Genomic DNA, 17428 nt, shown 5'->3' with positions numbered 1-17428 from the left:
GACATTTTTGTTTGTAAACAAAACATCTGTGCTTTGTAGGTCTTAGGTGGTCCAGGTGTTCTCCAGACAGCAAATACAAGTGCAAACAAAGTAACACAGACTTAAAGTTTCTAGAATAAACTTACTCTTGTGTCTGGATTCTGGCAAAAACGAATTTCTTGCAGCTAATTGGCTGCAATATGGGGTCACTTTCATTGTGGTTAGGAATTGTGTCCTGCCTTGGATAGCAAGAGGACTCTTTATATACTCTCCAAAGGTTTTGTAACAAAATAGAAGAGTCCTTACATTTCATCAAACTTGGAATTCATCTGTTCCATGTAAATACGCTTTTGCCATCATTTTTTGCAATATTCAAGTATTTTATCCCAATGTACTATTTCTGTTGGAAAGTTCATCTTTTCCAGAACAAGGCTCATGGTTGTTCTATTAGTAGAACACTTCCGATAAGAAACATTGAGATGGTCCAGATGGACAAATAGAGCAGAGCAGGCTAATTTTTTTGTCTGTAGGCATTAGCATGTGTTAGGAATTTTTTCCTTTTTCAGTAAAAGATCAACACATTTTTCCTTAAGTTTGATTCTAAGGAAGCTAGCCAAATAGTTGACCACAGTGACAATGAGATTTTAGAGGGGTGTCATCTGGGTAAAAGTTGTGCATTGTGCTCTGCAGGGCTATGAAATTCCCTTTCAGCTAATAAAGAAAAATATCAAAAGCAAGTCAGATCTTGTACCTTCTTGATTTGGTTACAAATTAGATTTCTATAGTCAGTGTTTCACTGGCAAGGGAGAGGCTTTTTAGGTTGGAAAGCCAAGTAAGTTGTTTTTCAGGAAATGACAGAGAAGTTCCTATGGGATTTTATGAACCATGTGTTTGGAAGAGATTGGTTTAAAGAGAGTTGAAAAAATCAGAAAACTACTTACTCTTATATGTCAGGTACTCTTTCATTCAACAGTGACAGCTCCGTAGAAGCCTCCCTTGAGCTTCCTATGTTGTAGGAAGTACAAAACTGTCTGACTGAGTTGCAGTATAAATTGTTTTACTACCTCTTCTTCTAAACCCTAATAAATATGACATACACTTCTCAAAGGCCATCTTCAAAAAGAATACCACTGAGTCCTATGCATGCCTTTTGTACGTAATTCCTATCAACACTGCCATTTTATGAGTGGAGGAGGCCCACACTGCAAAAGAGCATAGGAGAGGGAATATCTTTTAATTATTTTGTAGTATTGGTAGGAAAGACCGACTGCGTGCTGAAGGGTTCTCAGAGAGTTGTAGTCTGGTTTAGGTAAGTGCTGGTACCAGTAACACTGGTAAGTGTTAGTGAAGAGACAGCTTTTTCAGTAAATAAATGACTGAAGGTTACATAAAATTAGTAAGGAGACATTTGAAGTAGGAGCCATGTTTATAAGAACATGTGCTTTTGATTGTTCTTGGGTACACATTTTTTTTAGTAATGAAGGCCCAAGTTAGATAGCAGTAACATGAAATTTAACAGAAGGAGTCAGTGAAACAACATACTTGTCCTCTCAATGGGTTTATGTCACAGTAGAAAATCGATTTATTGTATTATAAAAACAGTAGGACTGCTTTTCCAGGTGAGGAGGGGTCAGATAACTGCTTCACACAGGGTGGAGCTGTTGGAAATACTCCCTGGAAATCCTGCAGTGAATGTTTCACTTCTCTGACATGGTCTTTCTCCTTCACAGACTCTGGACAAATCAACATCGTAATTGTATACTATCAAGCCTTGATTTCCATAGTTAATACTATGTGCTTTTTTCTTGTGCTGTAACTTAATATTGTACATTGTTATTGTGACTAAGTGAAACAGTCTGATTTCATATAACAAACATGACAGTGCTTGGGGTAGGGGAAAGGGACTGTCTGTGGGTCCAACACAACTTCTGAGCTGACTTTAGGTAAAATAAGTGCATCTTGTAATGGATAATGAAATGGATCTCTTTGGGCCCTTCAGTAAAAGTGTTAACACTTGTGTTAAGTTAACACTTGTGTTAAGTAGAGCTGTGATGCTGGAGGTCAAAGCACAGGCTCAACAAGCAGTTGCCCAGGTCAGCAGGCAGGCAGAGGTAGCTGTGGCCCATTGCCTGCCTGTGAGGACCAGTGCTAGCTGACCTGGTCTGCAGCTTCTGCTTTCTGCCTGCTCTCATGACCATCAGAAAAAAGGGTTTGGCATGTGTGAGGACTGCTAATAGGAAGAGCAAATGATTCTCAGTTCTGTCCCTGTTCATCCTCCCCTGCAACACTCTCATCACTCTCAGTTTCTAATACCTAATCTTTCACTTCTTTACTGCCTCTTACAGCCGCTTTCATCCCTTCTCAGGGCCCCAGCAAAACCAAAGGCAGCAAAGTGAGCTCTTCAGGGCTGTTCTGCTTCTTTCTTTTCTGTGCCCCAACTTGTTCTGCAAAAGGAAGGGAGCCCTTTCAGGAAGACTCTGCAGGAGCTTGTGTAGGGGTTACTTGTGTAGAGCAGGGAGAGCAGTTGCTACAGGGAGGAATCACAGAATCATTCAGGTTGGAAAAGACCTTGAAGATCATCCAGTCCAACCATTAACCTAACACTGACCGTTCCCAAATACACCATATCCCTCAGCACTATGTTGACCCTTACTCTTAAACACCTCCAGGGATGGGGATTCCACCACCTCCCTGCGCAGCCCATTCCAACACCTAACAACCCGTTCTGTAAAGAAATACTTCCTAATATCCAGTCTAAACCTTCCCTGGCACAACTTGAGGCCATTCCCTCTTGTCGTATCGCTTGTTACTTGGTTAAAGAGACTCATCCCCAGCTCTCTGCAACCTCCTTTCAGGTAGCTGTAGAGGGCGATGAGGTCTCCCCTCAGCCTCCTCTTCTCCAGACTAAACAACCCCAGTTCCCTCAGCCGCTCCTCATAAGACCTGTGCTCCAGACCCTTCACCAGCTTCGTTGCCCTTCTCTGGACACGCTCGAGTCATTCAATGTCCTTTTTGTAGTGAGGGGCCCAAAACTGAACACAGTCATCGAGGTGCGGCCTCCCCAGTGCCGAGTCCAGGGGCAAGATCCCTTCCCTGTCCCTGCTGGCCACGCTATTTCTGATCCAAGCCAGGATGCCATTGGCCTTCTTGGCCACCTGGGCACACTGCTGGCTCCTGTTCAGCTGGCTGTCAATCAACACCCCCAGGTCCCTCTCTGACTGGCAGCTCTCCAGCCACTCCTCCCCAAGCCTGTAGCGCTGCTGGGGGTTGTTGTGGCCCAAGTGCAGCACCCGGCATTTGGCCTTATTGAAACTCCTACAGTTGGCCTTAGCCCATCGCTCCAGCCTGTCCAGGTCTCTCTGCAGAGCCTCCCTACCCTCGAGCAGATCAACACTCCCACCCAACTTGGTGTCATCTGCAAACTTACTGAGGGTGCACTCGATCCCCTCGTCTAGATCATCAATAAAGATGTTAAACAGGAGTGGCCCCAAAACCAAGCCCTGGGGGACACCACTCATGACCGGCCGCCAACTGGATTTAATTCCATTCACCACAACTCTTTGTGCCCGGCCACCCAGCCAGTTTTTTACCCATCAAAGCGTGTGCCCATCCAAGCCACGAGCAGCCAGTTTTGCCAGGAGAATGCTGTGGGAAACGGTGTCAAAGGTCTTACTGAAGTCAAGGTAAACAACATCCACAGCCTTTCCCTCATCCAATCAGCAGGTCGCCCTGTCGTAGAAGGAGATCAGGTTTGTCAAGCAGGACTTGCCTTTCATAAACCCATGCTGACTGGGCCTGATCATCTGGTTGTCCCTGTTGTGTGATGGTACTCAGGATGAGCTGCTCCATCAGCTTCCCAGGCACCGAAGTCAAGCTGAGAGGCCTGTAATTTCCTGGATCATCCTTCTGACCCCTCTTATAGATGGGCGTCACATTGGCCAATTTCCAATCTGTGGGGACCTCCCCAGTCAGCCAGGACTGCTGGTAAATGATGGAAAGCGGCTTGGTGAGCACCCCAGCCAGGTTCTTCAGGACCCTCGGGTGTATCCCGTCCGGTCCCATGGAGTTGTGTATGGAGCCAAGGATGAGACTATCAGCAACCTACTGAAACACTGAAGTTCTTAAGTCTCAGCAAGTAGATATGATGGGGATAACCCAAAGTAAACAGTGGGAGAAGTGGGGGGAATGTGGTTGAACAGGAAAGAAGAGGGGAGATTTCTGTGGCTGCATGACTCCATGACCCATTTCAGCCTATCTCTGCGCCCTTGAGCTGCCCTGTGCCCACTGCAGAACTGAATTTTGCTGCCCGCCCTTCCAAAGAATGAAGTCAGAATAAGTTAATTTGTTTTCATTTGCGGGATAGTGAGATTCAGTTTTATCAAGGCTGCTCTGAAGTTTGAGTTGGCTCTGAATACTGTCCTCATCTCTGCCTCTGCTGTGGAGGGCATTCAGAAGCGTGGAGCATTGCCATGAAGCACTTACACCCCTAAGATACCAAATTGCTGCTGCAGCTACATGCAGCTCTGGTTAACACCACCACCCAGGTTCTATTACTAATTATGTGGAATATTTATTTCCCTGCATCAGCTGGATGGGAATAGGTTTAAAGTCATCTTTTGGTCTGTCCTATATGTTGTGATCTTGTTCTAGTCATAGCACAACTGAGACAGAAAATGTGCCATTTTCTGACCAATAATGAAACACTAAACATGTGGGAATCCTATTAGTGTTTCATGGACCGTAGCTGTCACTTCATTTGATCTGGAATTTCTTCCATACGGCCATGACAAAGGTTTAAGGTTGAGTTTCTTGATGCTTTGAATGCATTAGCTGTTTCTCAGACAAAAGTCTGTCAAGCATACTGAATCATCTAAAGGGATGTATTTATTTCTGTGAGCAGTATATTAGTGTTAGTGTTGGTATTAACATTACAAGCATTAGTGTTGGTAAGCTTGGTCTTGAGAGAGAAAAGCACAGTACTAGAATTTTGTGGGGTTTTCTTTCCTGATGAATGTTAGACAAATGTATTGGGTTTTTTGTAAACCTCTCTTTTGCTGCTTCTGGTTTTTGAATCTCCTCATTCTACACAAGGCTGCCACAAATCTCTTTTTCAACTGTAATTTTTCAGAAGTTTTCATAGTTTACAATTCATTTTTCCATGTTTAAATATACACAATATGATACCATAATTATAACCTGTAATGTAATTTCCATGAGTGAATATAAAAGTGCCATCTATGTATTTCTCATGTAATAGAAAATCAAGCTGAGAAGTTACTATTCTCTTTAGTTTTCCTCCCTACTTCTGGTCATGTTTCTCATTCTTGTCTGTTTATTGTTAAACTGATGGTTCTGGGGTTTTTGAGGCAAAGTTACTGGAGCTGCGTATTTTCACATCAAATTATCAGATAAAAGATGCCCTTTTGTATCCAGTGTAAGCATTTGACATAGGTAAGAACTGAAGGAGGGTAGTATCAATGTTATTTACCACACAGTTCTTGATGTGCACTTGTAACACCAATGGGCTTACAGGAAGGTGTGGGTGGTTCTTATATGTCTTATTGGTAACTGTTTTCTTCCATCTGTGCTTTCTGTCTTGAAAATTCACAGTGATGCAGTACCAATTGTTTGCCTGTATATAATCCAATTTAGTGACTATGTGGTACTGTCCAGTTTCTGCAGCAATAAGAGAAATGTTAAGTATTCTTGAAAATAGCAGAAAGGGATCATTCAGTTAGAGGTTTGCTAACAAGCAGAAACAGATACATTCAAGAAAACAGCAAAGTTAGGCGTACTTGCTAACAATAACAAATGAAGAAAATGGTTTCCAAATTCTGAATATAATCCATATAATTGGAACACAGTGTGGGCAAAGAAAAGAGACACAAAAGTTTGGGTGTGTTTTTTTTTAAATCATATGTAAATCTGTTTTGTAGTCGGACCTGAAGGTTTTTACTGTCTTATTAACAAAAACCTTAGGAATTCTTCTTGAAGAGTTTCCTTCACAGGTTTGATGGTTATGAATTGCAATGGCAGATCTGCAATTCTGCTACTCAGAAGATCAACATTATTCATACTGATATCCAATCCAAAGGTGTTTATTCCATACATGTGGGTTAAATTCTGTTGGAAGAATGCTTTTAATGGATAATGATCTTCTGACTTTGTGCAAACATCCTTAACTGTTGTGGTAGTAACCAAGAAAGGTGAGACATTTCTAGTCTCAGAGTACTCATGAAGAGTTTTCTAATTGGTGTCTTCATATCTGTGGTCCATTGTGTCCTAGTCAGGATGAGCTGCAAATCTGTCAGTGCTGTGTAATTTCTGGTATTTCAGTGACTATGGGAAAAGCACTTTACTTGTCTTATTCAGTGAGTAATTGTTGCATTTTTCATTTAGCTAACTGTCACTTATAAAAAGTCATATGTCTTTTCAGAGTTATCTGTTCATAGAACATGAATATTTTTACAAGAAAAGTCATTTCCTTGCAATGTTGCATTTTTTCCCCCCATAGTTCTTCCATCTTTATTTTGGCACTTTCATCTATGTTCACCAGTTTCCTTACATTGTTTTTCTGTCAGGGCCTGCAATTGCTCAGTTAAATTTGTGTGAGATTTGTCTATAGCTATTTTGAATCCATGAAGAGATCCTATCTCTTTCGTAAGCTAATGTATCGTTTTGTCTTTTACTCAAAGCCATGTTTTTAGAACAGAAACTCACTGCTTTTAGTTTGCTCCTGTGAACTGTGATCTGGTAAACAGTGAGGAGGCAAACCTGGAATTTATGCTGTCTAAATCAAGTTGTTTAATAATATGAAGTTCATAAGCGCAATATATGTTATTTCACTTGCATTTCTGATTTATAAGTTACTTTGTAAATCAATTTCATGCTTAGATTTGCCTTAAATGAAAACAGTTACAGATTGTCCACTTATTTATCACAAATTGCTTTATATTTCTGAAACATGGGTGCCACAGTGGGTAGATTAGAAATGCCATTTGCAGAGTTTTGTTTTCTAACAGTAATTTTCAACCTTATCCATAGCAGATCTGTTGTTCAGCTTTGTAAATTTTAAATGGCTGCTAAAGCTGGATACAAGGGCTCTGGACAGTAGAAGGCAAAGTTAAAGCCTCTATACTGGTACAACTGGTTGAGGCTGTAAAGGTAGAACACCTGTGGGTTTGGAAATTACATCACTGTGCACAGGAAGCTGTGGTACTCTCTTTTCATGTCTTCTGCGAAAGAGAGTGGCAAATATATTCTTTAGTTTCATGTTATTAGCAAAAATGATCAAACAGTGATTAAAACTTTGCTACAATTAAAAAGAAGTATGAATAAATGCTGCATATTTTTTGATGTTCTGAAGCCATTTCTGTAATTCCTTAACCAGTGGTGAAACACAGAACAAAATAGATACATGCTTTGAGAAGTAGGTCCACAGAGAGATTTATATTTTCTTTCTTCCACATATTCTAACTATTCTCCTTTATGAAGTGACGGGTTTATAGACTTCAGAGGAGATGTTTGTGTGAAGTGGTACATATATGTCTAAAACCAAAATGACACTGCACAAGCCAAACCATGATTCACAAGGTTACCTGTCAAGGGAGTGCTTATAGCTAAGGCAGGAGCCCCTTAGACTTCTCCAAATTGCTTGGCACACCCTGTAGCCAGCAGAAGTGCTAAACTAACAGTGGTGCTGTGGCTCTTAGCTGACTGAAGTGTAAGTGGGTATTACGAGTTGCTCATAGTTCCTGGAGATTTAATATCAAGTTATTTCAAAACTGTTGCAAAACTGTGACTAATGACTCATTATCACTTCTAAATTAACTAATTTCATATGCTGTTATCCATTCTTCTCACCAAATTGTCCTTGAAACTCACAGAATCACAGAATCAGAATCGTCTACGTTGGAAAAGACCTTGAATATCATCTAGTCCAACCATTAGCCTAACATTGACAGTTCTCAACTACACCATATCCCTCAGCGCTATGTCAACCCGACTCTTAAATACCTCCAGGGATGGGGACTCCACCACCTCCCTGCGCAGCCCATTCCAACGCCTGACTACCCGTTCTGTAATATCCAGTCTAAACCTTCCCTGGTGCAACTTGAGGCCATTCCCTCTTGTCCTAGCACCTTTTACTTGATTAAAGAGGGTCATGCCCAGTTCTCTGCAACCTCGTTTCAGGCAGTGGTAGAGGGCAATGAGGTCTCCCCTCAGCCTCCTCTTCTCCAGACTAAACAACCCCAGTTCCCTCAGCCGCTCCTCATAAGACCTGTGCTCCAGACCCTTCACCAGCTTTGCTGCCCTTCTCTGGACACGCTCAAGTAATTCAATGTCCTTTTTATAGTGTGGGGCCCAAAACTGAACACAGTCATCGAGGTGCGGCCTCCCCAGTGCCGAGTCCAGGGGCAAGATCCCTTCCCTGTCCCTGCTGGCCATGCTATTTCTGATGCAAGCCAGGATGCCATTGGCCTTCTTGGCCACCTGGGCACACTGCTGGCTCCTGTTCAGCCGGCTGTCAATCAACACCCCCAGGTCCCTCTCTGACTGGCAGCTCTCCAGCCACTCCTCCCCAAGCCTGTAGCGCTGCTGGGGGTTGTTGTGGCCCAAGTGCAGCACCCGGCATTTGGCCTTATTGAAACTCCTACAGTTGGCCTCAGCCCATCGCTCCAGCCTGTCCAGATCTCTCTGCAGAGCCTCCCTACCCTTGAGCAGATCAACACTCCCACCCAACTTGGTGTCATCTGCAAACTTACTGAGGGTGCACTCGATCCCCTCATCTAGATCATCAATAAAGATGTTAAACAGGAGTGGCCCCAAAACCAAGCCCTGGGGGACACCACTCATGACCAGCCACCAACTGGATTTAATTCCATTCACCACAACTCTTTGTGCCCGGCCATCCAGCCAGTTTTTTACCCAGTAAAGTGTTCAATGCAGGGGATTTCCTCTGCAATCCAAAGCATTTTGTTCCTTGCAGATCTATTCGTTTCATGCAGTGGGTAGAAAATAAGATGTAAATAATGTTTTCCTCTCATATAATTAGGATATTAACTCTCAACTAAAGAAAAAAGCCTACATTGATTTTTCTTTGCATGTGATTCTCTTTACAACTCTGAATTTACAACATATTCCTAAGGGTGCCTTGGAGTTTTTTCACGTGTAGAGGAAAATTGTTTAATAGCCAATAGCTGTTCTCCCAAAATAGTCTAAATAGATGGTGGGCAGGGGAGGAAATCAATGCACCCATATAAGGTTGTCTGCTCACAGTGATTAGCACACAGAAATAGTCCGTTTCAAAGAGGTAGAATGTAGCACAAGTTGTTACAACAATCTGAACTAATTTTGGTAATGTAAACATTGGTGTGGAATGGCCGCAGTCCTATCCACGCTGCATTCAAACAGTGCAATCAGACACATTTCAGTCTGAATTAAATAAAATGCTGTCTGTTTCTAATGTGGTTTGGCTAACTGGTGTAAACCATACCATTTTGACCTGTTTGAAAGGCAGGTTCTAGTGGACAACAGAAAATGTTTATCCAACATGGTTTTTGTATGGTTGTTCTGATCAATGCTAGCTGGGCATGTTGTGACAGAAATCCCTTTTTTCTGCATTCAGGCATAAACATTGTTTGCAAATTTGTTTCAAAGAACTTTTTATTTGGCCTAAGTCTTGTGCCTTGATGTAATCATCTGTCCTGAACATCATCTCTCAATGTCCTGGAAATAATTATTTCCAGCATTTTCTGAGCAAAACAGAAAATAACTACTAGATAGACCAGGCAGCTTTTCTGTATTGCTTTTCTGCTGATTTTGTCTTCATTTAATAGACCATGTTTTGTTGAGTACTTCAAAATATTTCTCATCACCTGCCCTCAGAACTGACCCAGTAACCTAAAAATCAAGAAAATGTCATGTTAGTGACTGCTAATTAGTGGATCCAGAGAGCTTCTTCTCCTGCCCTTTCAACCTTCCAGAGGCAGCAACAAAAGCTGTCACATGTATCATACAAAGAAAACAAGCATTTCCCATGTTTGTGGGTTGGGGTTTTTTTGTTGGTTTGTTTGTTTGTTTGTTTTGGTTTTGTTTTGTTTTGTTTTTCCTGAAGTGTAAATAGTAGTACAAGCTCAATTGAGACTACAGATGAATTTGTAGGTAAGGAGGAAATTAACCTACAATACAGTGTTTGCATTTATTTCTTTATTATGCATAACATACTGCATCTGTTATCCAGTTCTTACTGAACATGTGTGACTGTGTTAGTATGCCATATTGTAAGAGGGCAAAAAGAATGAATCTTTATTTCTTTTCTCTTTTTTTTTTTTTTTTTTTTGTTCTTACCATCCTTTTTAAAAATCTTTTTAACTACTTCAAAATGTATTAAATATTTCTGAAAGGGAATATTTTAATGCTTAATTTTTGATGTACAGTATACAGTCCAAGCTTAACTTGTCCTTTTGTACATTGGTTGAACAAACTTGTTAACAGAATATTCAGCTATGCTTTCCATTAATCATTGTTGTACTTCTGTGCCTTGTGAGTCATGGGTTTTTTGGGACCACCTACTGGAATGACCGTGTTAAAATGTGCAGTCACAGACATGCATAACATTAATCTCCTTGTTATTATGTATCATTTTCAGGTCTTTAAAATAGAGGTGCTAATGAGTGGAAGGAAACATTTTGTGGAGAAGAGGTATAGTGAATTCCATGCACTTCATAAAAAGGTAGTGATCTCTTTCTTTATAAGATGTAACTTTGTTTTGTCTTAGTTGTAATGTTTTCCTCTCTCTTGAAATTGTTACTATACATGGTTTATCTTAAATACATCTTGTGATTCATGTCTCTGGAAATGAGTTCCCAACTAATGCAGTTTCTTCTCTATTTTGTGGAAAGGGATGATGACTTCTCAGATGTTACTAACTCTCCTTTTCTATTATTCTTTACATGCTGTATTGCTAAAATGCTGTCTGTAATTATGTTTTTTTCTTGTTGTAAAATCACAAAATAAGACATGATCCTATAGCAAATAAATATATTTTTTTTGTGTGTTTATCCAGTTAGGCAAATATATATATAAATTGTGTTGCTAACCTGCTATCTGTAAAGCTGAGGAAACAATTTGTATACACTAGGAAACTAGACATGGGAAAGACTGAGTATACCATCTCACTTTGCTGCTCTTCATATAATGAATGTGATATGAAATATCTGCTAAGCTTGTCTACTGAATCATTTTAGTAATATATAGAAGGTTACTCAATATTTTCAAGATTGATTATCAACTAATTGTTCTTTACATTGTTTTGATCACTGTTAAAGGAAACGTATGATTTCTCCTCTCCAAGCTGAAGTGGATGCTGCTATACAGTTGTGCAGCTGAAAGGCAAGTTTTACGGTTTTTCCGCCTTATGGAGGCCAAGTATTGTGAAGGAGAACTCTGGAAACAGCATTGTATCTCATTGCCAGCAGTGGGGCTCCAATGAAGAGCTTCAGTCCTTCATTCCTAGGACCTGGCTCAACTGAATGTGTGTTAGTTTATAGCTCTCAGTGGCAGTGGAGTGTGTGCACCCTCAGCTGCTAGACTGGTGCTACTTGCCTTCAGTATGGAAAAGCTTCCTCTGCAAATGTCAGAGGGGAGCACAGGCCCTTACAGCTCCGGCCATTGCAGTGTCAGAGGAGCTTATCCACACCAGCATGTTTGCTGGTGACCCTGAATCAGCTCAGAAATCATCTCATGCAGGGAAGCAGAATTATCCTGGTGACAGAGAGGGTGGATTTTGCCAGTCTTCTATGGTGTATAGATATAAGCAAACTTAGGTCAACAAAAAGCAACTATTGACCCATCTGTGTGTTGACCCTCAAAAGTCCAAAGAATGAGAAGACATTTTGCTTTACTGCACCATAATTAAGATGTGCTAGTATTTCTTGCCTTTTTTACTTTTCATGCCTTTTTTGCCCCAGTTGTGGTATCATCTGCCACTTTTTAATACTAATGTCCTTGCTTATTGTTTTAATTCACATGTCAGTGTTTTCCCATTGTGTTCACATTGAATATGATGCAACATGAGCAAGTGTCAGAATCAGTAGTTCAACTCACCCACCGCCAAGCCTTGCAACACATGTGTGCTTTATTTTACATGTGAGAAAAATCCTGCAATTTCAAGTAAGGCAGGTGAGTAGAGATCATACAACTAAATATGTTGGGAAATATTAAAAGGGGGAAATCAGGATTTATGTGCTTTAAACACACCCTACCCAAATAGACCATCACCTGTAGATAGAATAGAATAGAATAGAATAGAATAGAATAGAATAGAATAGAATAGAATAGAATAGAATAGAATAGAATAGAATAGAATAGAAGCAGAATAGAATAGAGTAGAATAGGATAGAGTAGAATACAATACAATATTTCAGTTGGAAGAGACCTACAACTATCATGTAGTTCAACTGCTCGATCCCTTCAGGGCTGACCAGAAGTTAAACCATGTTATTAAGGGTTCTGTTCAAATGCCTCTTAAACACTGACAGGCTTGGGGCACTGACCACCTCTCTAGGAAGCCTGTTCCAGTGTTTGACCACCCTCTCAGTAAAGAAATGCTTCCTAGTGTCCAGTCTGAACCTCCCCTGACACAGCTTTGAACAATTCCCATGTGTCCTGTCACAGGATCCCAGGGAGAAGAGCTCAGCACCTCCCTCTCCACTTCCCCTCCTCAGGAAATTGTAGAGAGCAATGAGGTCGCCCTTCAGCCTCCTTTTCTCCAAACTAGACAAACACAAGGTCCTTAGCCTCTGCTCATAGGATGTTCCTTCCAGTCCTCCTCTGGACGCATTCAAGTACATTCACATCCATCTTAAATCATGGGACCCAGAACTGCACACAGTACTCAAGGTGAGGCTGCACCAACGCTGAATGCAGCAGGATAATCACCTCTTTTGACCAGCTGGCTACGCTATGTTTGATGCACCCCAGCATGCAGAGGTTTGCCCTCTTGGCTGCTGGGGCACACTGCTGACTCACACTGAGCCTGCTGCCAACCAGCACCCGCAGACCCTTTCTGCAGGGCGGCTCTCCAGCCACTCCTCTCCCAATTTCTAGTTGTGCCCAGAGTTACTCTGTTCCAGATGCAGAATCTGGCATTTGGACTTGTTAAATTTCATGCCATTGATGCAGCCCAGTGCTGAAATCTCTTTAGAACCCTCTGCAAAGTCTTTTGTCCCTCAAGAGAGCCAACATCACCTCCCAGTTTGGTGTAATCAGCAAACTTGCTAATGTTGCATTCAACTCCTGCATGCAGATCATTGATAAAAATATGGAACAGAACTTGCCCAGGATTGAGCCCTGAGGAACACCGCTGCTGACTAGTCACCAGCCAGATGTAGCCCTGCTCCTTACAACCCTTTGAACTCTGCCTTTCAGCGAGATCTTCACCCAGCACACTGTGAACCCACTCATCCCACAGAATCACAGAATCACAGAATTGTCTAGGTTGGAAAAGACCTTGAAGATCATCCAGCCCAACCATCAACCCAACATTAACAGTTCCCAACTATATCATATCCCTCAGTACTATGTTGACCCTACTCTTAAACACCTCCAGGGATGGGGATTCCACCACCTCCCTGCGCAGCCCATTCCAACACCTAACAACCCGTTCTGTAAAGAAATACTTCCTAATATCCAGTCTAAACCTTCCCTGGCACAACTTGAGGCCATTCCCTCTTGTCGTATCGCTTGTTACTTGGTTAAAGAGACTCATCCCCAGCTCTCTGCAACCTCCTTTCAGGTAGCTGTAGAGGGCGCTGAGGTCTCCCCTCAGCCTCCTCTTCTCCAGACTAAACAACCCCAGTTCCCTCAGCCGCTCCTCATAAGACCTGTGCTCCAGACCCTTCACCAGCTTCGTTGCCCTTCTCTGGACACGCTCGAGTAATTCAATGTCCTTTTTGTAGTGAGGGGCCCAAAACTGAACACAGTCATCGAGGTGCGGCCTCCCCAGTGCCGAGTCCAGGGGCAAGATCCCTTCCCTGTCCCTGCTGGCCATGCTATTTCTGATGCAAGCCAGGATGCCATTGGCCTTCTTGGCCACCTGGGCACACTGCTGGCTCCTGTTCAGCCGGCTGTCAATCAACACCCCCAGGTCCCTCTCTGACTGGCAGCTCTCCAGCCACTCCTCCCCAAGCCTGTAGCGCTGCTGGGGGTTGTTGTGGCCCAAGTGCAGCACCCGGCATTTGGCCTTATTGAAACTCCTACAGTTGGCCTTAGCCCATCGCTCCAGCCTGTCCAGGTCTCTCTGCAGAGCCTCCCTACCCTCGAGCAGATCAACACTCCCACCCAACTTGGTGTCATCTGCAAACTTACTGAGGGTGCACTCGATCCCCTCATCTAGATCATCAATAAAGATGTTAAACAGGAGTGGCCCCAAAACCAAGCCCTGGGGGACACCACTCATGACTGGCTGCCAACTGGATTTAATTCCATTCACCACAACTCTCTGGGCCCGGCCACCCAGCCAGTTTTTTACCCATCAAAGCGTGTGCCCATCCAAGCCACGAGCAGCCAGTTTTGCCAGGAGAATGCTGTGGGAAACGGTGTCAAAGGTCTTACTGAAGTCAAGGTAAACAACATCCACAGCCTTTCCCTCATCCAATAAGCAGGTCACCCTGTCGTAGAAGGAGATCAGGTTTGTCAAGCAGGACTTGCCTTTCATAAACCCATGCTGACTGGGCCTGATCATCTGGTTGTCCCTGTTGTGTGATGGTACTCAGGATGAGCTGCTCCATCAGCTTCCCATGCACCGAAGTCAAGCTGACAGGCCTGTAATTTCCTGGATCATCCTTCTGACCCCTCTTATAGATGGGCGTCACATTGGCCAATTTCCAATCTGTGGGGACCTCCCCGGTCAGCCAGGACTGCTGGTAAATGATGGAAAGCGGCTTGGTGAGCACCCCAGCCAGGTTCTTCAGCACCCTCGGGTGTATCCCATCCGGTCCCATGGACTTGTGTATGTCTATGTGATGCAGTAGGTCACTGACTGTCTCCTCCTGGAATACGGAGGGGTCATTCTCCCAGTCTCTGCCTTCTGGCTGAGGAGGCTGGATTCCCTTAATACAACTAGTCTTGCTATTAAAGACTGAGGCAAAGAAGGCATTAAGCACCTCAGCCTTTTCCTTGTCACTTGTTACCATGTTTCCTCACGCATCTAGCAGGGGATGGAGGCTCTCTGTTCTTTCTTTTGCTGTTGACATACTTACAGAAACATTTCTTGTTGTCCTTGATTGCTGAAGCCAGATTAATTTCTAGCTGGGCTTTAGACCTCCTGATTTCCACCCTGCATAGCCTCACAGCATCTTTGTAATCATTGTCAGTGGCTAGCACCTTCTTCCAAAAGTGGTAAACTCTCCTTTTCTCCCTGACTTGCAGCCAAAGCTGCCTGTTTAGCCAGGGTGGTCTTCTCTGGTGCTGGCTTCTCTTACAGCACCTGGAGACTGCCTGCTCCTGTGCCATTAAGACTTCCTTCTTGAAGAGCGTCCAGCCTTCCTGGACCCCTATACCCTTCAGGACCATCTCCCAAGGGATCCTGTCAAGCAGGTGCCCAAACAAGACAAAGTCAGCCCTTTGGAAATCCAGGATGTCAGTTCTGCTTAGCCCTCTCCTGGCCTCTCTCAGAATAGAGAACTCTATTATTTCATGATCGCTGTGCCCTAGTTGTCCTCCAGCCTCCACATCATCCACCAGTCCTTCTCTGTTCACAAAGAGGAGGTCCAGCAGGGCACCTTCTCTGGTTGGTTCTCTCACGAGCTGTGTCAGGAAGTTATCTTCCACACATTCCAGGAATCTCCGGGACTGGTCCCGCTCTGCTGTGTTGTATTTCCAGCAGATGTCTGGGAAGTTAAAGTCTCCCACAAGAACAAGGGCAAGTGATCATGAGATTTCTCCTAAATGCCTACAGAATATTTCATCCACCTCTCTGTTCTGGGTGGGTGGCCTATAGTACACTCCTACTACAACATCTGTCCTGTTGGCCTTCTCCCTGATTCTAACGCAAAGACACTCCACCCTGTCTTCACTACACTTGTACTCAAAGCAACCATAACAGTCCTTAACATACAGCGCCACCCCACCACCTCTTCTTCCTTTTGAACAACTTGAAGGATGCTGTAAGGGACAGTATCTAAAGTCTTACTAAAATCCAGAAAAACTACCTCCACCACCTTCCCTTCACCCACTAGGTGAATGACCTTATCATAGAAGGATATCAAATTATTTGAAGAGGACTTTCCCTTTGTGAACCAGTGTTGATTGCCTGATGATTGCATTGTTCTTTAAATGCTTTTTGGTAATACCCAGTATAGTCTTCTGCATAATTTTTCCAGGAACTGCGGTTAGACTAACAGGTCTGTAGTTCCCTGAGTCTTCCCTCATGCCTTTCTTGTAAATTGAACTAACACTGCCTAGCTTCCAGTCAGCATGGACCTCCTCAGACTCTGAAGACCTTTGGTAGATGATTAAGAGGGTCCTGCCATGACATCCACTAGCTTCTTCAGTACCCTGGGATGAATCCCATCAGGGCCCACGGACTTGTGAACATTCAGCTGTTACAGCTGGTCACTTACAATTTCAGTGTCACAAGTGGAAAGTACTGTTCCCCACTTGTGGTCCTCCAACTCCAGGGACTGGGCAGCCCAAGGTCTGTCTGTATTATTAAAGACTGAGGCAAAAAAAACATTGAATGCCTCTGCTTTTTCTTCTTCACTTTGTTGTTGTCTAATTTCAATGTAATTTCTGGAGTTGCACAATTAGTCCACACAAAAGTCACGAATGACTGCAGTCTCACTGTCAGATTTGTCTCCTTGTACACTGCTTTCTATGCAGTAACTCCCTTTGCAGAGATTTCTCCTTAGAACATCAGAATAACCATAAATGATGGTCCCTTTCTCTCTCTCTCCAGAAATCGTAGCAAAATAAACAAACCTGAAAAACAGGTATTCTAACCAGACACTGTGCACTCTTCAGTTTGTTTCATCTCACTCCTCATCTGCTTGCTGTCTGTTTCTATTACTCTGCAAAATTGTTAGTGACTTTTTCTTATTTCTGCCCTGTACAGATGCAAAGCACCCAGTATATTTCAGCAACAATATACCTCTTTTCTTAAGTCTTACTTTTTGAAGTTGTAAAATTTTAGTGAACATGGTTGAACAGCTCATGCTCTGAACCTTTCTTAGTGCTTTCAGAAATCCTGGAGAAAGCAGTCTCTGGTAATACAGTATGCTGTTTCACCTCTCTGTTATGTGTTAGAGCAGAAGATCTCAATACTCTTTAAAAAGTAGGGTGTGTATTTGAACAGTTTTTACTGGAGAAGAATGTTTTGAACTTGTATCTTAAAGGTTCTTTGTGAACAATTTGTTCACATCCCATGACACTATACTCAGGTCCAGAT

The 17428-nt window shown here is 42.9% G+C and overlaps 1 protein-coding gene across 1 annotated transcript in view; it reads left to right on the top strand.

Moving 5' to 3' along the window:
• The window catches only part of SNX24 (sorting nexin 24), a 101110-nt gene that overhangs the window by 41852 nt on the left and 41830 nt on the right, over nt 1-17428 (top strand). The window contains exon 2 of the mRNA XM_074811563.1: nt 10631-10714. Coding sequence (XP_074667664.1) covers nt 10631-10714 — 84 coding nt within the window. The remainder of the gene's footprint in view (nt 1-10630; nt 10715-17428) is intronic.

The sequence above is a fragment of the Strix aluco genome, chromosome Z (genome assembly GCF_031877795.1).
Source record: "Strix aluco isolate bStrAlu1 chromosome Z, bStrAlu1.hap1, whole genome shotgun sequence".
Classification (NCBI taxonomy): domain Eukaryota; kingdom Metazoa; phylum Chordata; class Aves; order Strigiformes; family Strigidae; genus Strix; species Strix aluco.
Note: the sequence above shows the minus strand (reverse complement) of the source record. Positions and strands in the feature narration are given on the sequence as shown.